Here is a 16836-nt window from a genome sequence, read left to right as displayed (position 1 = left end):
CTAGAGTTCTAGGATAACCAGGGATACACAGAGAAATTCTGTCTTGAAAAAACAAAAAAATAAAAATGTTCAAGTAAGGTTGGAGTTAAAAACTGTACTAGAGACTGCATGAAAACAGTGACTGATTCTTGGGTATAGAACTACCAATGGAACTAGTATGTTGTTGCTTCCCTACAAATTCATTTGTCAAAAGTAACATTTTCAAATTTATTGGGCTTTGAAAACTTAAAAAAAATGTTCTGGATAAATAAAAAGGGCATTTAAAATGGCTTTCAGGCTGTCGTTCAGCTAACCCAACAAACGGAAGGTCCAAGAATCCAGTGGTTGTTTATTCCAAGAGGCTGGATGTCTCATCCGATCTTCAGTATCTTTTGGAATCCCAAAGAATTAGGCCCTACTGCCAGTGAAGGAAGGGATTTACCAGCTAAAGCAAGGGCAAGCATGCAGAGAAAGCAAGCTTCCTTCTTTTATGTCCTTTATCTAGACTGCCAGCAGAAGGTGTGGCCCAGATTAAAGGCGGAGAGTCCCACCTCAAATGATATGATTAAGAAAAAAAGTCCCTCACAGGTGTGCTCAGTTATTTGGGTTTAGTTAATCCCAGATGTAGCTGAGTTGGCAACTGAGAATAGCCATCACAGCTACCCAGAAACAATTTAGTGGAGGAGCCACATAAAGTTATAAACTGAATATGCAAAGATAGCACAGCGGGCATAGCTAAGAAATGGAATAGTTGAGCCACAAGTTGAATACAGCCAAACTAGGTTTAGATTAGCTCACTAGTCATTGGGCTTAGTTTGGCCTGCAAATTGAAACTTTTTTTTTTTTTCCTGTTCTGGAACTAGCTTTGTAGAGCAGAGTGGCCACGAACTTAACAGAGATCCATCTGCTTCTGACTCCCCAGCACTGGGATTTAAGGCCTCCACCAGCACCACCTGTCTGCAAATTCAAAGTTTTATACAGCACCCCAGTAACCAGGGTCACCCAGCAGCTGCCTGAAGTCTAGCTAATGTGGAGGCTAAAGTGGAAGAATCATTTCAACCCAAAAGTCTAAGGACAGTCATGACGCCATAACAAGATTGAGATTCAAAGGAAAAACAATTTCCACTATTTAAAAACAGGTATTTGTCATAACAGCCCAGTTTCTGGTATCGGGCAAACATGAAGCAAAATTCAGCTCAGGCTGGGAGAAGGCTCTGAGGAAGGCAAGACTACCATTCTCCAGACATATCCAATCTCAAGGATTTAAACAAGAGTTCGGCCTGTTGGAAACTGCGTTCTCCATGCCCTGGAATGACTATCATGAAGGTGCAAATCAGAACTTAGGTATTTTAAAAACAAAGAATAGAAAACTACAGGGTGGTAGTGAGGGGCTCACTAGGGGTCCCACATAGACCTTTCTCCCCTCAACTTCAGCCCTATTATGAAGGGCATTGAATAATAAAACGAACAACTTTATTAGCTTTGTTTGCTTTTTGGAGACAAGGGCTTTCTCAGTGGCTCAGATTGGCCTCTAGCTTATGATTGATTCTCTTGCCTCAAACTCGAGTGAACACCTTGGATTTCACTCAAACAGCCCAGTGGCAAGCGGCCATTGCCTTTTATTTTATTTCATTCTGAATATTATCTTACATTTTATATTTTACTTTATTATTCTATTAAGGCAAAGACCGACTGGAATCCGTGTTCTGGAAAGTAGCTTAAATTCCCAGTTCTCTAGTTTCACATTTAAATCTCTGTCACCATTTTTGATGTTAATTATTTAACATTCCAGGGTCGCACATTGCCGCCCTGGTTTGCCCCTGAACACACCGACGTTCACCTCTTACTTTTCTGTCCGATGGGAGAGAAAGACGGTGGCACCTGTTGTCAGGGAGGCGAAGACTCCACCTGCGCCGGGTCGCTGGGCTTCCGGCAGGTTTCCAGGCTTTTGAGTCGATCCCGAGACTATCGTTCCCCTCCCGCGGGGCGGAGCCTGCGCCTCCTCGCCCTCGGCGTTCCTCTTGTGCTGCCTCGCCCCGGCGGCCGTCCAGCGGGAGGCGGAGCGAGTCCAAAATGGCGGCTCTCAGGCTGGCGCGCTCCTTGCTGCTGAGGCTTTGAGGTGGTCGCCGGGGGCCGGAGGGGGACGATTTCCCCGCCGCGGGGCCCCCAGAGAATGAATCGGGGGCTCTGCTGAGGCGAGACGGCGGGGCTGGAGAGCAGTGGCAGCAGAGGGCTGCGGTGGCGTCCACGCAGCGGGATGTGCGAGAGTTACTCCAGGTCGTTGTTGAGGGTCTCGGTGGCGCAGATCTGCCAGGCGCTGGGCTGGGACTCGGTGCAGCTCAGCGCCTGCCACCTCCTCACCGACGTCCTGCAGCGCTATCTGCAGCAGCTGGGCCGAGGCTGCCATCGGTACTCTGAACTCTGTGAGTCCCGGGGCTGGGGTGCGGGAGGGCTGCCCCAAGCCGGTCACGAGTGACACCTCGGCACCCCCGGGCCCCTTTGGGCGTCCCCTCCGGGGGTGGCGTTCTGAGGCAGGCTTCGAGCTGGGGATCCTCTCAGACTCCCGAGGTCTTGGGCTCCCACCGGCTCCGTCGGACTCCAGTCATCCCTCCGTGCCTCTTCCTCATCCGCTAACTTCCCGCCACCAGTGGGGAAGCCGGCTCCCGGCTCGCAGCTCCACACCCTCTCCCCTAGCCTGTTCTGGAATGGTGCTTCGTTCTCTCGCATTGTCTCGGGTCTGCTGCGGCCAGAGCCACCCCGAGAAGGCTCTCCAGCTCGCTCACCTTGGTCTCCTGCCTCCCTTGCCCGCAAACTACTACAACTAGTTGTCACAGGCGCTCCGTCTACCGGCCGGTTCTTACAAGGCTGGTCATTTTTGAGCTCCCAACTACAGACTCATTGACAGCTCTGCTCAGGCAGGGTCGCTGCCTCTTTTTTTTTTTTTTTTTTTTTTTTCTCCTCTGTCTGTTGGTTTCACAGACCACAGCTCCGCTTGCTACTTTTCAAGGCTGGCTTTGTCGATTTCGCTGAATAACTTTCACAAGCATCTCGGTGACGCACGGAGCCCTTCCCTTATGCTTTTATGTCAGTGTTGATCGGAGTGTGATGGGAGGGATCAGAGGCAATTTGCAAGGATTTTCCGGGTGACCAGGGCTGCAGTATCTATTGACTTTTAAGCTAATGCCCAATAGTGTCTTTAGTCGGTGGTATTTAATAATTTGGAACGTTTCAGTAGAAGCTATGGATCGTTTAATTAATTGTGAAGCCTGCGTACGTGTGTGTGTGTGTGTGTGTGTGTGTGTGTGTTGTATTGGGGGTTATACCATTAATTTAAATACCAAGATGTGACTTTTAAGATATTAAGTTGAATAATTAAATGAAGTGTTTACAGAGTAATCTGCTAAAGTGGTTCCTACATTTAAAATTAAAACCTATAGATTCATTATACTTTTAAGACTCCAGATGTCATTCCTAACAAAATAATAAAATCCCAACACAAATCAGATCCTGTGTATGATATAAATCTCATCTTGTCAATCATCTTTTAAAAAAATACTTTAATTATGCTCTATAGGCTACTGCCTAAAAATCTTAACAGCACACAGTTCCATTTGTGAGCTAGCATTTTTTATCTTCTGCCACCCAGACATGCTAAACTGCAACCATGTTGTGTGGTACTTGTCTTTTCCAACACATCTGAAGCTATCCATTCCCATTCACACATTGTTTTACTGAATGTCCAGGTCCACCAGCAGCACCACTTACGTTTTGAGATTTACTTATTACTTGCTCTGGGAAATTTGTGTTATCGGCTGTCATAATTCTGTACATATTCTGCTTTGCTATTTATTATCTTGCTTTGTAATTGTTTGTGTGTGTGTATATATATATATATATATATATATATATATATATATATATATATATACCTTGTCCCAGAAGACAAATTGATTACATTCATATTCTTCATAAATGATGTTTGGAGCACCCTGATTATATTTGTATTCCTCTAGTGCCCAATGTGCTACCTGATTGGAGCGCCCTGATTGTATTTCTAATACCCTAGGGTGGGGCCAAATAGTATAGATGCTCAGGAAACCGTTGTCTAGATAATGAATGGATAGTCTACAAAGATTGACTGAATAGATTTCTGAAATGCAGGGTTTTTGTTTTTGTTTTTGTTTATGAGTGTTTGATTTTCTACCTTGGAAACTCCCAAGTATTCATTCATTGGCACCATGAAAATACGCCCTAACAGAATGATCTTCTAGCTTTTGCTTCTTTACCTTCAGGCTCTCCTCCCTTGTATTTCTGTGTATTGTTACTATTATGTTTAAGATATATTATATTTTGTAACCTAGTTCCTGAACTAAAGGCAATGTTTATATACCTGTTCACTCTCCAAAGATCCCCTGAATACATAGTTACCTTCCATTCCAGTTAGTTCATGGATTTAACCATTCCAAAGTGTCCAAGGAATCAGTGTGTACTTTAGTGTGAACCTTTCCTTCCTTCCTTCTTTCCTTTCCTTTTTTTTTTTTTTTCTTCCTTTCTTTTCTTTTGTATTTTGAGACAGGGTCTTTCTACATATCCCTGACTGCCCTCAAACTCAAGTATGTAGACCAGAGGCCTGCCTCTGCCTTTCTTTTTATTTCTTCTTTTTTTGTTTTTATTTTTTGACAGGGTTTCTTTGCATAGCATGGCTGTCCTGGGCTTGCTCTGTAGACCAGGTTACCTGGAACTCACAGTGATCTGCCTACCTCTGCTTCCCTTAGTGATGGGATTAAAGGCAAGCACTACCATGCCTTGCTATGAACCTTTTCCTTAATTACACATTTTTTTTCTAGTCAATTTTCCTTTACTTCTTTTCACCTTTTTTTTTTTTTTTTTTTTTTTTTTTAATGAGAATATATATGATTGTAAGGTCCATTATTCCCCATTTGGGTTTGGTGACTTGTTCGAAAAGCTTGTTTATTAAACAGACAGTTTTAGATTTCAGGATTGCAAACTGTCAATTCATTTACTAACCAATTGTTTTCTGAATGTTTATACTATTTTGGCCCCACCATAGGGTAACACAAATACAATCAGAGTGTTCCAGTCAGTTAGAAGATTAGTACTTATGCAGAATATGAATATAATCAATTTGTCAAACAATTAAAAATTTGCTCTAAATTTTAATTCTGTAACTTTAGGTTGCCATTATTTCATCTTGTATTCTATTATAAATTCTCTTGGTGTGTTTGACAAACATTTATTGAGCACTACTTATGAACTAAGCCTTGTGCCCAGTGTTGTGGAATACAACCTCTGCCTACAAGGGTATCAGAATGGCGACACAAGCAAACTGTGCTGTGTGATCCTTTTTCAAAGACAGATAAAACAAATAAAAACAAGTACTAGAGTTGCTATTAATTCCACAAATAACAAACATAAATTTTCCTAAGGTAACAGTTACTCATAAATATTTAGGAACATTGGTCCCTGGCTGTATGTATTTCCACATAGGACTGAAAGCAGGTAATAAACCTTTTAGAATGGCTCTTACTTTGCAAAATGAGTAAGGCAAAGGAAATATGTTTTTAGCTATGGATTCCAGGGAAGGATTGCTTTGGAGAAAAAAAAAAAAAAAGATAAGATTTGAGTTGAACTATGAAGTATGATTGTGTAAAAGTAGAGACAATTGTAGTCAGAAGACAGCATAAAATGAGAGTAGTGAAAGTGCCCACTGAAGGGGACCAGCTTCCCTTGTGGAGCTACTCCATTAGAAGGCTATTTAAGAAAAATACTGAAGGCTTTGCAAAAGGAGGCTAAGGCAGGAGGATTGCTGAGAACTCAAAGCCAGCCTAGACAACAAAATCAAACTGGGTCTCCAAGAACTGAACCAAAGCAAACTTTCCAGAAGTAAAATCTGGGCCAGTCATGATCTGTAATCTTAATACTCCGAAAGTAGAGCAGGGACACTGCATGTTCAAGGCCAGCAGCACAGAGGATGGGGAGAAACGTGATAGAAAGCACTTCATGTTTCTAAGGAGGGTAGTGTTCTGATTAGTCAGTTATGTTAAGAAAATTATGTTGCCAGTGTCAAGTAGGTAGAACTTGAAGCCACAGTACTGTCTTATCTGCTCTTTTACCTTCGAAAGCTGGGATGGTCCAGACACCGTAGTCCACTCCTGTGGGCTCCCAACACACAGAAGGCTGGGACAAGAGGATCACTGTTAGTTCGGGGCTAGTCTGTGTTATGTAACCAGTTCTATGTCAATATATATATATATATATATATATATATATATATATATATTCTATGAGATATATATAATTCTATGAGAATTATATATCTAGATCTTGTCTTAATAAAGTATTCACTGAACCTCATAACAGCATTTTAGCTGCCCTAGTCATAGATAGAATATTATAAAAATAAGTGTTTCATAAATCTTAAGTCACTTTTTAAGAGCATATTGTGATTTTTTTTTTTTCTATTTTGTCATTGGTTATAATGTCTCACTATGCCCAATGTGTAAGTTATTTAACATATGTATATATTATGTACAAAAACTATGGTTTATGTGGGCTTGGAACTGTTCAAGGTTTCCAGCATCCACTGGGGCTGCTATAATGTATCTTCTGTTGATAAAGACAGGATTAATTCTTTTGTTTTGGTTTTCAAGACAGGGTTTCTATGTGAAGCTCTGATTCTTATAGAACTCTTTCTATAGTTCTATAAGACCAGGCTGGTCTCACACGCAGAGATCTGCTTGCCTCTGCCTCCAATGATAGGACTAAAGGTGTGTACCACACACCAAGAAGGCAGGAGATCGTGTTTTACTCATGTAATTAATACAGAGTCTGGGGGAAAAAATATCTGAGCTTTTTGGTAGAAAAAGGGAGTCAAGGGGAACATCAGAATATTTTAGGTTGAGGCTATGAAGCATGTAGAATTTAAAGTGGTTCTGTTATTTTATACTGATAAGAATAAAGACTTTAATGAGAAGAAATGGAATGCATGCTTATATTCAGTAAGAACAGGAATGAGTATTATTCTTTTTCTGTGCATCACTAAAAAAGGGCTTTGTATTTTGAGACAGGGCTTCTCTACATAGCCCTGGCTCTTCTGGAACTCACTATATATACCAAGCTGGTGCCAAACTCACAGGGATCTGCCTGCCTCTGCTTCCAGACTTCAGGGCTTAAAGGTGTGTGCCACCACACCTGGCCTGAAGGAATGTTTGCTCGGCTAGTGAGAGGACTTGGTGGGTAATGGTGCTGGCTGCCTAAGCCTGACAACCTGTGTTCAGTCTCTAGAACTCTTGGTGGAAAGAGAGACCTGACTCTAACAAGTTGTGCTCTCTCTCTCTTCTCTTTCCCCCTTTCCTCCCTTCCTTCTTCCCTCTGTTTTGTCTCTCTGTCCACTTCTTTTTGTTGTTGTTTTGTTTTTGAGACAGTCCCATGTAGCTCTGACTGGTCTTGAACTCACTCTGTAGACCAGGCTGGCCATGAATTCACAGAAATCTGCCTATCTTTGCCTTCTGAGAGCTGGGACTAAAGGTGTGTACCACCGTGAAAAATTAATAAATATTTTCCTGTAACTACAGTTTACATAAATAATGTATTTCATCTAAAACTATATCTCTATCTATCTATCTATCTATCTATCTATCTATCTATCTATCTATCTATCCTTTCCAGTGATATGGTATATTTTTGCTTTGTTTCAGATGGCCGAACAGACCCCATTTTGGATGATGTTGGTGAAGCCTTCCAACTTATGGGGGTTAATCTGCATGAACTAGAAGACTATATTCATAATATTGAACCTGTCACGTTCCCACATCAAATTCCTTCATTTCCTGTTAGCAAGAACAATGTCCTTCAGTTTCCTCAGCCAGGAAGTAAAGATGCAGAGGAAAGAAAAGACTACATTCCGGATTACCTGCCACCCATCGTGTCTTCTCAAGAAGGTTTGTGCTGTTTAATCCTCTTCTGTCAGTGACCGCTGTGATGGCGTTTTCGTCTTTTTAGCTTTCCATACTTTGCCAATATACACATTCTAGAAATGCAGTCTCAGTGTTTTAAAGTAATTTACAAATTATTCTAACCCTCTGACAGACATGCTTGTGCCTGGTATTATCAGGCAGAGTCGTGGTGTGATCAAGGTTCTTTGTGATGAGCTATTTATCTCCTTTGTTACTTGTAGATAGGAGAGAACAGAATGTGACCAGGCAGAATCTTCCTAGTACTTGTATTGTATGAGAATGAGGTTGTGAGTTAGAAGACCTTTGAAACAAAAAGTAAACCTTAGATATCTCTTCTCCTCCCACTATTTGATTTTTGAAGAGCTAAAGGCCACCACTGAATATGTGGGGTAATGAGTGCATTGTGAGCATTTGCCGATTTTGAGGCCTAGGTCTGGGTTATTTTGTTTTGTTTGTTTGTGGGGGGTTGTTGGGATAAAATAATTTCCTTTTGCCTACTTAGAACTTTTGATTATAAAGAGGGTGGAGATGCAGCTCAGTTGGTAGAATACTTTCTTGCTATGTAGGAAGCCCTGACTTTAACCTCAGGCACTGTATAAAACCAGGCATAATGGCACATGCCTGTAGTCAGGAGGTAAAAGAAGGAGGAGGATCAGAAATTCAAGGTCATCCAAGATTACATGGTGAATTGAGGCCAGCTTGGGCTACATGAGACCCTGTCTCAAAGAAAGAAAGGAAAGAAGGCAGGTGGGCAGGTAACTGGCTGGAAGGGAGGCTGGTTGCTTTACAGGGTAAATAGATTCATAAAGACAAAATTAATGGCATTTGCTAAGGCCAGGGGAAGTAAGGAGTGGGGTTTATGTTTATGAGAACAGAGTTTGAGTTTGGGAAGATAATATATTTTAGAGATTGATGGTGATGATGGTTATATAAAACGTGATATACTTAGTACCACAGAACTGTACCACTAAAAGTAATTAAAATGGCCTGTGCATGGAATAATACAGGATTTCACAAAGCATAATGTATTTAAGCATTGTATTAGGGGTTTGTGTGTCGGCATTGTCCTCTTTGTTTTGTTTTTGTTTTTGTTTTTATTTACTGGGACAAGGTCTAGCTATGTAGTTCTGGCTGTCCTGGAGCTCACTATATAGACCATGCTATCCTCAAACTCAGAGATCCACCCTCCTCTGCCTTCCAGAGTGTTAAGATTAAAGGCATGTGCCACCAAACCTGGTGAATTGCCCTCCTTTTTTAAGGCTGGGTGATGTGACATTTGCATATTCCCCATGTATGTCACTACCTCTTAGACACTGGCTGCTTTTATCTTTTGCTTCTTGTGAGTAAGACCGTTCTGATCATATGAACATTGAGTGTAAATCCTTGTCTATATTACTTCCTTCAGTTAGATCTCTTGGGTGGGTATATAGCCAGAAGTAGACATGCTGTGTTAGAATGAAATACAGAATACAAAATTGTGTGTGTTTGAGTGCTGGACATTGAACTCAGGACTTTGCCTATGCTCTACTGAGCAGCACGACCACTTATGTTTTATTTTATTATCTATCTATCTCTCTCTCTCTCTATCATTTATTCATTTATTTGTACAGCTGTGTGCGTGTGCACATGCACATACCAGGAGTGCCATCGCATGTGTGTAGAGATCAATATTGGTTCTTTCCTTTAATTATGTGGGTTTGGGGCATCAAAAGCCAGGTCATCAGGCTTAGCAGCAAGCTCCCTTACCTGCTGAGCTATCTCTCCTACCCAGTGTGTTTCTAATTTTTGAAGAACTATACCACTGTTTTCCAAATGATGTAGATGGCATCATGTAACTTCCAAACAGGAATTGCCAAAGGCTGCAGTTCCTTGCAGTATAATTTCTTGTTCCTCTAGCTTTTGAAGTATTAACTTTCTTGCGTGGAGTAGGCTGGTTTAGAATCCATGGGGCCATGCTGCCTATCTGAAAACTGGACAAATACTGGACCTGAGTTGTAGAGCTTTCTCATGGATTGATGGGTTGCTGTCAGACCCTTGCTCTAGTGTGCAATGTATTCCACTGAGAAGTGCTGGTGCTGTAGTGCATCATTCTGAAAACAAAGCCCAATTCATCTTGGCGGTAGCTATGGGTGCAGGAAATGTACTTAATGTAAGCTTTTTTCTTTATTCTTGGGAGGAGTGATGTATGTGAATATGGTTAGAATTGGGGTGGGGATGTCCATACCTGGGAACCATAGGAAGATGTCAGCTGTTCTGCTCTTCAATGCATGCCTTATTATTTCCTCGTTGAGACATGGCTTTGTACCGAACCTGGAGCTTGCATTTTTTTGGCTGGGCTGGCCGGCCAATGATCTTCCTTTTGTAACCCATAGCACTGGGGTTACAGGTGTACAGCCACACTCAGCTTCTACAGGGCACTGGATATCTACGTTTAGGTTCTCAGGCCTACCTCGCAAGCATGCTTACCCATCGAACCATCTGTCTTTCTCCACTGTTAACTTTTTCAAAAGTTAGCATCATTCTGTTATTCAGAGCCCTTTACAAGAAAGACTGTGTTCAGTAGCTTAGCACTTTACTTAAGGCCCTGTGGAAGTAATACTGACTGAAGCCAGGAGTAAGTGACGCAGGGCTGAGAGTGGTGCTTCAAACAGTTCGTACGTGCCATTGGTGGATACTCATGAACAGAGTTGAGCGGCATCATTTGTGCAGTCATGCCAACTCGAGGTGCCTGCTTTCTGTCTCTGGGCCTACTGTTGTTACCAGACTGTGGGGTCTAGGCTGTACCTCAGCCACTGCCAGCTTTCCATAGTAACTGCCAAGGACTCAGCTTTGATTCATCTGTACTTATAACCTTTATTTACTAGTGGGGAAGTCCTCCTTAGATGCAGTTCTTGTTAAACCCCGTATTGTTTAATAACAATGGTTTTTAAAGGTAGAAACCTACTTTGTTATATCTGTCTGCTTTAAACAGAAAATTATTTACTTTTAGAATGTAACCAGAACATTTAAAGCCAATATTAACAAAGGATTTGGAGATGGGGCAGTAGCTAGGTAGTAATTGCATGGACTAGAACTCTACTATATTCTTTTGTCAGGCTATGTCAGGTGGTTCTTGAATTTCTTTCTTAGTTGGTGTCAATAAATGTGGTTGCCTATACATCTAAGATATTTTCATGAAGATAGCACTATGAATCTATGATTTGCTCTCTTTTACTGTGAAAGTTTTTAGTCTCCCATGTACTTATTACACAGAAATTGTAATTGTGTCCTAAAAACATGAATGAAAATTAAATGGTAGGAGGAAACAAGAGAAACTAAAAGAATGATAATAAAATATTCATAATCGGTACATTAGTGGCTTATAAAATGATATGATCATAAGTTCTATATTAGTGAATAAGATAGAGGCCACATCAACAACCAGGACTTACTGTGTTTTGTCATGTGCTTGCCTCGTGACTGAGCTATTGTATTGTCATGTGTGTGGCATCTGACTGAGCTGGGCATCCTCTCCCCGCCCCCTCAGTCCTTTTGTTTGCTTGTTTGGGGGTTGGTTTTGCTTGTTTTCTTTGAGGTAGGGTTCTCACACTAAAGCCCAAGTGAACATGGACTTCACTAAATAGCCCAGGCTGGTGGCAGGCCTCTCTATATAGTGATGGCAGCCCTTTCTGGTGCTGGGATTATAGCTGTCTTTGCTAGGTTAAAACTTTAGCCCATATTCATTGTACCCTTTAAAGCTTTCTAAATTGAACTACTTTGCAGTTTTCTTGCCTGCTACTACCTACTGGACTGCCTTCTTAATAGCTAAATGCTGAGGGTGGAGCATAGTGGTTAGAACATTTGCTTTGAATGTTCTGAGCCTGCAGTCCACCCCCAGCCCTCCCCAGCCCTGCAGAAAACAACAACAAGAAGTAAATAAAAGGCAAGAAGCTTGGACCCAGGGAATCCTGCCTCTGTTTTCCTTTATTTTGATTTGCTGTACTAAAATTCTTATAAAGTTATTGTTACCATATTTAAATGCTGCCAAAAGAATGTAGTTAAAAATATAAGCTTTATAGTAGGTAGTGAAAATACATTAGGGGAAAAAAAAAGAAACATTGGGTTTGCATCTCTGGATTGTTTTTTAGACAAAATGATCTCACTTAAATTTTTTTTTATTATCAGAAAGCATAAATGTAGCCAGGCATGGTGATACATGCTGTTAGTCTCATCACTCGGGAAGCAGAGGCAGGCAGATCTTTTGAGTTCGAGGCCAGCCTGGTCTACAATGCGAGGACAGCCAAGGAGGGCTACACAGAGAAACCCTGAAAAAAAGAAAGACAAAAACAACCAATAAACCATAAACATTTAAAAGAGAAACTACTACATTTATTTTTTTAATTTTATGTGTTTTGCTGCCTGTATGTCTGTGCATCACATGCATGAGATTTTCTCGAACTAGAGATATGAACAGTTATATGGACATGCTTTGTGGACACCTATATGTCCACTGCTATGTGGACATTGCAGATTGAAGATCAACAAGCGGCCTTAACTTTTGAGCCATGCTATAGCGCCATATGTACTTACTTATATGAGACTGGGAAGTGTCCTGGTTGTTAACTTGCCCTCTCTTCCTTGCAAAGGCTGGTCTGAACTCTGCGACTAAGTGGATCTCCCACTAAAAATGTACATGAGTTGCCTTGTTCTTCTTCTTCATCACCAACACTTATGCATTATCTGTCTGATAATAGCCATTCTTAGCCAATGTCAGATAATGCCATGGGTTCAGTTTATATTTCCCTAAAGAGCAGTGATGGTGCACATATTTAAATGTGTATGTTAGCCATCCGTGTGTCTTCTTAGAAATGCCCGTTGTGTTCATACAGATATCTCCAGTTCAAGATCAGGACTATCGGGATTTTGCTTTCTATGCTATATCAGTGTTTGTTTTATCTTTACTAAGAGGTCCAGTTCTCGGAGATAATGAAGATCAACGCATTAGAATATTCTATAATTGTTCAAATTTCTTATCTCAAAGTGCACATTGTATTGATACTGTCATTCATGATTACTAAAGCAGGTAAAAGTGTTTTTTGTATTGCTTTGTTTGCATATACTATCTTATCCAAGTTTTGAGAAAGCTATGCCGTATTTACAGCTACTTTCTTTTTACCACTTCATAGCCCAGGTTTTGAGTGTCTGTGTTTGTTTGTTTGTTTGTTTGTTTTGTGAGTATGTGTGTTTCTCTCAACTTTTGGCTCTTGGGGTGTTATTTTTGGCATTTAATCACCTTTTGCTTTAAAAAATGCAAGTGTGATTATAGATGCTCCTCAATATATATTGGAGTTGCATACCAATGAACATATTATAACTTGACCGTATCAAAAATCAAAGTGCAGTTATAGGCAAATCCACAGTGCTCCTAGAGAGAATTCCGTTTACCCAGTGACCAGAGTTGGGGTTTCTTGGCTTTGCCGAGCATCTGAAGAAAGAATTGAAAATTCAAACATCAAAATACAGTCCCTCCTTTGCCATCATCATAACTTATAAAAATCATAAGCTGAACCATTGTTTAGACACATCTATATAGGTGTCAATGTTTCTCCAGCTTCACAGTGCGCCCTCTTCTGTTGCTTTGGTGTAATACCCCCAAATATTGTAACTTTTTCCATCCCTGTTTCCCCCATGCTTTTATCTGGATCTTTCATTTTTCTTCAAGTTAGCTTTCCTAGTGCTCTCGAAAGATTAGTGTCTATGTATTACTTTAAATTATAATTTAGACTCTTTAAGGGAAAGCAGAGTATGTGCTTAAACTGTAAGTATCAGTGATTTTTAACTTAATGTACAATGAGGATAAAAGGTATGAATGGATGTTTTTTAAGTTGGCAAATGCTGGTACTGTTAGAGGGGAGGACTCCAGGTGTGTGGTCCTCCTGCAGACCTAATAGACCTCCTTGCAGCCATCAGGTGAAGGATCACAGGTAGGAGTTCAGTTGGGGCATGTTTCATGAATAAGATTTGGCCATAGAGTTGTTCTAGAGAATTCAGTACAGAGAGGAGCTAGGTTTCACAGTTAGGAGACTGTGTGGTGGGTGATCAGATATGTAAATATCCAGACCTTAAAGAAATTGGCCAAATGTCAAGTTAAAGTTTACAGTAAGGGAGTCTTCTAACATACCTTTTATGCTTAAAAAAAAAAAAAATAGGAGTCAGGTAGTGTTCAAGATTACATAATAAGCCAAGGACCTTGGGATATTGTCCCAGGACAGACAAGGATGTTTGTTAAGAGCAGCAGATGAACTTGTTGTACAGCAGATGGGTGGATCTGAGCCACTGACTTTCATGTGCCAGACATTCATCGTGACCCAGGCTGGGGACAGAGGCTCTCTTACTTATCTCTTGATTTAGTGGAAATATTTGAAGGTGGTGCAGCTATCATTGTAGGACAGTAAGCTCATATTCTCTCAGTTGCTTTTTTGATTTTTTTTTTTTTCTTTTTATTCTTTTGAGGTAGAGTCTAGGTATATAACGCAGGTTAGCCTGAGCTTGGAATCTTTCTGCCTCCATCTCCTGAGTACTAGGACACGGGCATGTGCCACTGTGCCTGACTTTTTCAGTTCTTAAGCAGTTGTTACAGAAGAAGTGTAAGCATTAACTTTGAGGTTTTTGGATTAAATGTTCAAGTTATCTAGTGTGTTTGCACCTGATGCTATAGCAGCAACTGTTGGCATGTGATATTTGTCGCACTGATTAACAGCTTTGCATTTACTGCAACAGGACAGTGCAGAACCACTGTTATTCCTCTCGTAAATATGATAGACCTGGTAAATTTAAATAATTGAATTGAATGATATGTTGAAATAATATAATTGAATGATGTAGGTTATCTTACTATAGGTCTTTATATGTGTTTTTCTAAAAACAGGCTCATATTTACCATTATTTTTCCTGAATATCTATACTGGGTATAATGATTGACATAACACATGGCTTCAAAAATGCAGTATAGTAATATAAATATATCTGTAGTGATGTCTACCCTTGAGTCTTTCGAACCTGAAGGTAACAACAGTGTGTAAAGTGCAGCACATAGTGGGGCTGAGTTTGCTTCTGCTTAGGGGATTCTTCTGCATGCTAAGGGATGCTCTGCTTAATTTCTCCCACAGAAACCTCTTTGCACTTTCGCTTACATAGACCAGAGTGTCACTTGGTGTTAGAAAAATGAAGATGTGTGAGAGTGTATTTTCACTCTCTGTATTTGCTTTCCCTTGGTTTATAATAATATACTCTTTTTTAGTAATTGTTTGCTTTATAATTTTTAATTTCTTTTTTGAAATTTAAAGATATAATTAAGATATTTTTATTTAAAAATATTTTTATGTAGATATTTAAATATAGTTTGCATCTTATTCTTTCAAAGGGAAGAAAAAGGTAATGCGTCTCACTCTGTGCCTGTTCTTGTCCCTGCTGTAGTCTCTCTCTCTCTCTCTCTCTCTCTCTCCCTTCTTGCTCCTCTTCTTGTCCCTGCTGTAATCTGTCTCTGTCCCTCCCTGCTACTCTTCTCTCTTACTCACTTGCTCTATGACAATTCTCCTTGTATTTCTAATTAGCTTTTGGTGATTGGTGCATGGTACATTGTGATGCCCTGTATGTAATGTATACACTTTTCCCTCGTTTCATCAGACTTGATTTTAACTAACAATATAGTCAAAATACAAATATTTAGATATGCGCTGATATTGCTGGCAACATTCTTACTCAGTTTGTCCTCATTGGAGAAGGAACGCTCTGCTGTGTAAGGAAACAGGTCCTTTTTTAATGTAGAGGTGACTGGAGTTCAGTAGGTGGCACCCTTTCCTTCCTTGTTAGTGTCAATAAGTATCCAATCAAATGCCAGTGTTTTGAAACTGTGAATAAAAACAGCTTCACAACTTGTGTTAGACCTTCTCATTTCCGTTTTCCCGTTTAGCTCTGTGGAGTCTTGCTGGGGTGATCACATGTAGATGCCTGCCTTGAGGAAACATCTGCAGCGAGGACAGAATCTGTCAGTGCAGTTCCATGGTTGCCTCTCCCAAGTTTGAAACTATTATCCGTTGTCATCTTCTTACCTTCTATGCTTTGTTTGTAAACATTGTCATCGCAGTTCTATCAAAAGAGACATGAGCAATGAACTCATATCTCCCATAATTACAGGTCCCCATCTTCCCGCTTCCTGGAAGGAGTATGCGGCTGATTGAAGTAGTGTATCTCTTCCCTTCTTAGGCTTTTTTAATTACTTGTTCCCATGTATTTTTATTTTTTGAACTTTGTGAGCAATGTGCCTGAATTTACTTAGTGATTCTTTTACTGTTGGATATTTTCTTTATTTTAAGATGTTACAGCCCCACAGCAAAGTTCTCTGTACACAATTTTTTCTGTCATATTATTTCCTTCTGACAAATTCTCAGGAGTTTTGGGGTCAAAGGTTTATAGTTTTCTGACACATCTTACATACTGGTTTCCAAAAGAATTGTGTCAGCTTACAAAGCCACAATGTGTACGTGATTGGACCACATTCCAACAGTCTCACTAAATGAATTTCAAAGCCTCTTCCCCACCCCAACCCCCCAGTAGCCTAGATCAAACATTTTTGGGGACAAGGTCATTTGTTTTTCAAGCTTTTACTTAAAATGTAGGAACTGCCAAAAACCTTAACACCTCTTCTTCAGTGAGGTGATTTTGATGTCCTCAGAGTCTCTGTGTGGACATATGGATGTGTGTGCAGTGCTTATTTTAGAGTAGCTTAGCAGCTATGATTTTACATGCTGCATTTTCATGTGATTAATTCATACCTACTCGTGCTGGCCATTGACAATTTTCTCTTTGCTGGAAAGTTGGGGGGCCTGGTTTAAAAGTAAAT

At 40.4% G+C, this 16836-nt stretch overlaps 1 protein-coding gene across 1 annotated transcript; it reads left to right on the top strand.

Annotated features, from left to right (window-relative positions):
- Positions 1-2023: 2023 nt before the first annotated feature.
- LOC129685753 (transcription initiation factor TFIID subunit 3-like) lies at positions 2024-7940 on the top strand (the record flags this gene model as incomplete). Its single annotated transcript, XM_055619256.1, has 2 exons — positions 2024-2402; positions 7698-7940. Coding segments are annotated over exons 1-2 (409 nt in total), but the record flags the coding sequence as incomplete, so codon positions are not given.
- Between the last annotated feature and the right edge of the window lie 8896 nt (positions 7941-16836).

Source organism: Psammomys obesus, unplaced genomic scaffold (genome assembly GCF_907164565.1).
Source record: "Psammomys obesus unplaced genomic scaffold, mPsaObe1.curated_primary_1811, whole genome shotgun sequence".
Lineage (NCBI taxonomy): Eukaryota > Metazoa > Chordata > Mammalia > Rodentia > Muridae > Psammomys > Psammomys obesus.
The sequence above is the reverse complement of the archived record's forward strand: the minus strand, read 5'-3'. Positions and strand labels throughout refer to the sequence as shown.